This window comes from Corvus brachyrhynchos, unplaced genomic scaffold (genome assembly GCF_000691975.1).
Source record: "Corvus brachyrhynchos isolate BGI_N302 unplaced genomic scaffold, ASM69197v1 scaffold90, whole genome shotgun sequence".
Lineage (NCBI taxonomy): Eukaryota > Metazoa > Chordata > Aves > Passeriformes > Corvidae > Corvus > Corvus brachyrhynchos.
The window spans coordinates 3,375,540-3,382,261 of NW_008236932.1; the positions used below are offsets into that span (position 1 = coordinate 3,375,540).

The following is a 6,722-nucleotide window of genomic DNA, read 5'->3' on the forward strand; positions in this document are numbered from 1 at the left end:
CCGCCCACGGGAGCCTCTCGTCTCTCTCTCTGGTCTGGTTTGGCCTAGAGGCTGCCCTGCAGAGCTGAGCTGGAATCATGAGCTGATATCACTAAAGAGCTGACAGTCTCTGCAAGGGCCCTCCTGCCAGCAGCTGAGGGAAGGCAATTCCTTTCGGGACCATCTCCCCGGCCCAGTCACCTCTTCCTGGGTCACATCCTCAGACCCCACCACCAGCTGTAATATCCCAGGGGCACAGATAGATGTGGAATACACTAACATTTTGGGTTACCCAGGACAGGTTGTATGGTTAACTCCAAAACAACATGTATATAAATTTCAATGTTTTTTTTTCTCATGTGTTCCAGGTCTAGAAATACCAGAAATCAATGAAGAGCAGAGCAGAATGTACAACAAAGCTCTGATCTGTTGGGAATGCCCTGGGAAGACAGATTCAGCTGATATCTATGTTCTTGAGTACCATAAGCTTAATAGAGAAGATGAGAGTGTGACATGGCAGAAGACTGAAGTTTGTGGCAAGAGCAAATTATTATCTGATCTTGATGACGACAGCAGCTATGCCTTTAGAGTTCGAGGATACAAAGGGTCTATCTGTAGCCCTTGGAGCCGAGAAGTTATTTTGCGTACTCCTCCAGCTCCAGGTATGGGGTTTTCTTATGTCCGGCAGTGTTAAGAGCTGAAAGTAGTTTCCAGTAGCTCCCAGATGTCTCCTACACTGTTACCAGTTGCATAAATGTTTAGAATCACTGTTAAAGGTTAAGTAGGTAACATACAGAGACTGTTAGCTTGCATGACATTCCTAGTAGCCTTTAAAAGTGAGGAATTCTAATGTCAGTATGACTTCAAATGTAGTTTATAAGCACAGAAGGCCAAATACATAAATAAGAATTTTTCTGGGATACTGTTTTTCAGTTTTCAGTTTTCTTTTTGATGACAAATGTGGGTACAACAATGAGCATCTCCAGCTGAACCCAAGAAGAACCTCTGTGGAAAGTAGGGCAGGATTTCCTCTCCTACTGGGATCTGAACGCTTGCAGGTTGGATGCTACACAACCCTGGATTACATCATTGGCGACACTGGGATTGCCAAAGGGAAGCACTTCTGGGCTTTTCGTGTGGAAGCCTATTCATACCTGGTGAAAGTGGGAGTTGTTCCTAGCAACAAGATACAGAAATTGTTCCACAATACCCATGATGTGACCAGTCCAAGGTAAATTGCAGACTCTTGCTTAATGCATGTTTTACATAAGGAGATGGCTTTTTAAAAAAGTAAATTAAGAGCAAGTCTGGTCTCACTACATGAGGTGAACCTAACCACCAGTGAGAAGTTTGAACTGTATGGTATAAGCAGGTTGTCCTGTTCATCCCCTCCTGTTAGCAGAAAGATGTCCTGATTATCCAGAGTCCTATTTTCTTTCTTTTTGGGAAAGAAGCCAGGTTCCTATAGATGCCAAGGAATGTCAGTTAAAGCAAGAAGGTTAAAAATAAGTGTAAGTTGTAAGATAGAAGCAATGCTTAATTATCAATAGCAAGACTCTGCCTTAATTCCCTCAGCATACAAGGTTTGGCAGCCTTTCAGAAGTACTGCGTTCACTGTACTTATTTGTATTTTTCTGCAGTAGCTTGTGCCACAGTGGATCCCAAGGCACTGGCTTACCCCAGGCTCCATGCTTACATACTGTATTGGAGTGCCACTGAGCACAAGCCAAAGTGCAGTGGACAAACCAGTAAAAATATTTCCATCTCTCAATTACAGTTGTAGCAAACCTGGGTGTGTGTAGGAACTGCAGGCAGGGAGGCTATCTCCTGGGGACTCTTTCTCAGAAATTTAACAAATGTTTGGCTTCCTCCTGTATAACACGTGGAAAATGTGTCAGCACAATCTCGAGCTGCTTAAAACCAGATGGAGCAATTTGCAAAGTGAGAAATTAGATCTAAATTTCCTGATTTCTTTTTCCTTCTCCACATAGATATCTGCAAAACTTTAGCTGACACAGAAACAACTGCCCCCACAAGCACGCCAAAACTGAAATCCTAGGTAGGGAATGTCTGTACTGAAAAATGTGTGCTTCTCCATGTGTCTCTATCTGGGACAGAGGTGAGGGGAAAAGCATGCAGACTGACCAGATATATCTGCACACTCTTCAGTAACCATTTGGGAAACTGTTCAGGGAAGTCTTCAGAGAGCGCACCTTAAAAAAGCCCCAAAGCTTAAACCATTAAAACACTACCTTTCGATTTTTGAATTTTAAAGATACTGTAACACAGCAGTGTCATGGAGAACTCACACGACATGTTCCTGTCTGTAAGGATTGGTCATATTTGCTAAGTTACTTCTCACATTAACTAATTTACTATACTTGTAGGTTCACTAATGATTGCCTAGCGTAAGTCCATTTAGATACATCCACTCTGTAGTATACCCTTCTGTGGTCTTGTCCTTACTGGAGTTCAGCTGTTACTAATGGTTTGAAGTGACTGAAGTGAGTCTTCTCCACCTACTAAATGCATCTTCCTTCCTGGCTTAGGTGTGTACCACTGGTGTAAGCAAAGCCCGGTGGGATGAGTCCTGTGACAGGAGTGCCCTGGGACAGGCAGGACAGATGAGGTGGGGGTGGCATTGTGTGTAACAATGTCTGGAATGTATGGAGCCTGCAGTTGGCAATGCCACAGCTGAGAACCTTTGGATAAGGATTAAGGGACAAAGAAAGTGGATGTCATTGTGGGAATGTACTATAGGCCACCCAGCCTGACATGATGATGACACTGATGAATTATTCTTTAAGAAACTAAGGAATATCTCTACATCAACCACCTGTGTCCTTGTGGGGCACTTCAGCTTGCCAGAGAGCATGACACAGATGGTACAAGCAGGTCCAGAAGAGTCCTAAAATATCTGGATGATAACTTCTTGTTATGGGTACTAGGGGAGCCAGCTGAGAAAAGTGCCCTCTTTGATTTGTTCCTTGTCAACAGAGAGGATCTCGTGAGCAAAGTGGAGATGAGTGGCCCTCTTGGCCACAGCAACCACAAAGTGATTGAGTTTAAAATTTCCATTGTCAGGAGGAAAAGTGCCAGCAAAACCTCAGCTCTTGACATGAGGAGAACAGGCTGCTCAGGGTGCTAGTCAGTAAAGTCCTCTGGGAGATCACTGTTGAAGGTGCTGAGGTCCATCAGTGCTGGTCACTTTTTAAGCATCACCTCCTAAGGGCACAGGAGCAGGCACTTCCAAAATGTTGTAAGTCAAGCAGGCGAGACAGAAGGCTGGCTTGGCTGAGCAGAGATCTTCTAGAGCTCTGGCATAATGTACCCAGCATTTGCTTTGATGGGCGGTGCAGCAGTGCATCTTGAGGAAGCTGTCACAGCCAAGTACAGGGAGTACCACGACGACATCTAGTGCAGTAATCTTCCCGTTGCTGTTCCGAGATGAAAAATGAAAGCAGAAGAGTTCTACCTTAGTTTTCAGTCCTGATAAATTATATTCTACCTGCGTGTTGCTCACAAGCCTCTGGCATGTGATTTTTTAAAATAGATGGTCCAGGCACTTCCTGAACCAGAGGAATTCTCATGCCTTTCTTGCGATGCTGTTCTCTACAGCCTTCTTTTCCTGGGGGAAGCAGGGAAGAAGTCTGACTAGCAACCAAAATTTACTCTTCAGGACTAGCACACAGCTAAACACATCGTGTTAGGTGAGCAACTGGCTCATGTTTCAGGCACGAAGGGTTGTGGTGAATGGGGTAACACCAGACTGGTGACCTGTCACTTGGGGGGTTCCACAGGGCTCCATCCTCAGCCCTGAGCTCTTCAGCATCTTCATAAATGGCTTGGACACAGGACTGGAAGGGATACTAAGTGACTTCACAGACAATACAAAACTGGGAGGAGCTGTTGATTCCCTTGAGATCAGGGAGGCCCTGCAGACAGACCTTGACAAGAGAGAAGACTGGGCAGGCACCAACTGTATGAAATCCAGCAAGGAAAAGTGCTGGATTCTGCACCTGGGATGGGGCAACTCTGGATGTACAGACAGACTGGGGAAGGAGAGGCTGGAAAGCAGAAATGAGTGCAGGAAAGGGACCTGGGTGTCCTGGTCAATGACAAGGTGAGTACGAGTGAGCAGTGCCCTGGCAGGCAGGAGAGCCACCCGTGTCCTGGGGTGCATCAGGCACAGCATCACCAGCCGGGCAAGGGAGGGGATTGTCCCGCTCTGCTCTGCACTGGGGTGGCCTCACCTCGAGTGCTGGGGGCAGGTCTGGGTGCCACAACACAGAAAAGCCACTGAGCTGTTAGAGAGTGTCCAAAGGAGGGCACGAGGATGGTGAAGGGCCTTGAGGGGAAACCCCAGAAGGAGTGACAGAAGTCACTGGGCTTGTGCAGTCTGGTGGAGACTGAGGGGAAGCAGAGAGGCATACACTGATCCTTTCTCTGTGGTGACCATTGACAGGACCCAAGGGAATGACACAAAATTTTGTCATGGGAGGCTTAGGCTGGATATTAGGAAAAGTTTCTTCACCCAGAGGGTAGTTGGGCACTGGAGCAGGTTCCTCAGGGAAGTGGTCACAGCACCAAGCCTGACAGAGCTCAAGAGGCATTTGGACAATGCTCTCAGGCACGTGATGTGACTCTTTGGGTTGTCCTGTGCAGGGCCAGGACTTGGACTTTGATGTTTTTTGTGGTTTCCTTCTAATTCAGGATATTCTATGATTCTATGATTTTTTTTTACCACACAAGTTTTTTTTGGGTGATCATGTGGTGTTGCCTATCTTACAAAAATGTTTTCTCCAGTTCACATCACCGATCCCACTTAATAATTTGACAAAAGCACATGGTTTTTTTTCTGTTCCAGATATGAGCAAGACAGCGGTCATGACAGTGGGAGTGAAGACGCCTTCTTTGACTCATCGCAGCCTTGCACACTGGTCACCTTAGGCATGAAGAAGTTCTTTATCCCTGCTACACCTGCTGCTCCCAAGGATCCAGCAAGCAGAATCCTTCCCCTGCCGTCATGCTTGGGCATTTGCCTTGACTGTGACAAAGGCAGGGTAGGGTTTTACGATGCAGGCCATATGAAGTGCCTGTATGAATGTGAGGTGGATTGCTCTGGCATAATGTACCCAGCATTTGCTTTGATGGGCGGTGCAGCAGTGCATCTTGAGGAAGCTGTCACAGCCAAGTACAGGGAGTACCACGACGACATCTAGTGCAGTAATCTCTTCCCGTTGCTGTTCCGAGATGAAAAATGAAAGCAGAAGAGTTCTACCTTAGTTTTCAGTCCTGATAAATTATATTCTACTGCGTGTTGCTCACAAGCCTCTGGCATGTGATTTTTTAAAATAGATGGTCCAGGCACTTCCTGAACCAGAGGAATTCTCATGCCTTTCTTGTGATCTGTGCAATGCTGTTCTCTACAGCCTTCTTTTCCTGGGGGAAGCAGGGAAGAAGTCTGACTAGCAACCAAAATTTACTCTTCAGGACTAGCAACCAAAATTTACTCTTCGGGGTAGAAATCTGCCTTGTATTTAACTTAAATCCTTACACAGTCAGCTCTGTATTTAATGAAGTCAAAGCTGACAGTGGGGGATTGCCATTCTCCTTTTAAGAAATCTGCCTGAATGCCTCTATGGGGTCAAATGCTTTCCAGTTAACCCCTGACCACCAGTTGGGCCTTTCAGCACAAAACAGCATTTAAGAAAATACAATATAAAAGAGGAAGAAACTAGAAATGGTGTTGAACGTTTAAGTTATACTTGGAATGATGAGGGTAAACTTGAATCTGATTGCATGTTGTATACCCTTAATGTGATTGTAAGTTAAAACTCAAGTTCTGACACTCAGTGTCATATAGTTGGTGGCATAATGGTAAGTATCTTTATTCTTCAGGCTTTTACTATAAGCTATCAAAAAGAAAGTGCAATTGTACCTTAAATGTCAGATTTTGGAGTCAAAAATCAGAAATGTTTGCATGTGTGATTAATAGTACCTGGTATTTAGGCAAAAGCAAATGAGTTACTGACATGAGTAATCATATGTGAATTTCAAAAAAAAATCAGGTATTTCTTTTAATACTTGCTTTTATAGGTTAATTTTTTTTATCTAGTAGCAGCTTAGATTTTTCTTAGTAAGAATATTAAAAATGCACTGGTTAAGTTTTGAGACCTAATTTCTGCCTTAAAGGATGTCTCCCTTCAAATTTCAGTTCCTCTAATGCTAAAAACTGTATCACATAGTAGTTTTTCACAGAATCATAGAACCACAGAACAGCTTGAGTTGGAAGGGACCTTTAAAGACCATCCATTTCAAACCCCCCTTGTCATGGGAAGGGACCCCTTCCACTAGACCAGGTTGCTCAAAGCTGCATCGAACCTGACCTTGAACACTTCCAGGTATGGGGCATCCACAGCTTCTCTGGGAAACCTTCTCCAGTGTCTCACCACTCTTACTGTTAGAAATTTCTTCCTTGTATCCAATCTAAATCTAACTTTTTTTAGTTTAAAATCACTGCCCTTTGTCCTGTCTCTCCAGGCCTTGGTCAAAAGTCTCTCTCTCCCCATCTTTCTTTTAAATCCTTTTCATGTATTAAAAGGCCATAATAAGGCCTCTCTGGAGCCTTCTCTTCTCCAGGCTGAACAACTCCATCTCTCACAACATGTCTTCACAGGAGAGGTGTTCCAGCCCTCTGACAGTTTTTGTGCCTCTCCTCTGTACTGGGGGCCCCAGAGCCG

General features: G+C 44.8%; 1 protein-coding gene across 2 annotated transcripts in view; it reads left to right on the forward strand.

Annotated features, from left to right (window-relative positions):
- TRIM36 (tripartite motif containing 36) overlaps positions 1–6,033 on the forward strand; it is a 21,582-nt gene extending 15,549 nt beyond the window's left edge. The window contains exons 7-9 of one of the 2 annotated variants that reach the window (XM_008629157.2): positions 348–641; positions 913–1,210; positions 4,847–5,201. In XM_008629157.2, coding sequence (XP_008627379.1) covers positions 348–641; positions 913–1,210; positions 4,847–5,201 — 947 coding nt within the window. Of the gene's footprint in view, positions 1–347; positions 642–912; positions 1,211–4,846 lie in introns of both variants that reach the window. The other variant, XM_008629158.2, reaches the window with a different exon arrangement.
- Positions 6,034–6,722: the final 689 nt, after the last annotated feature.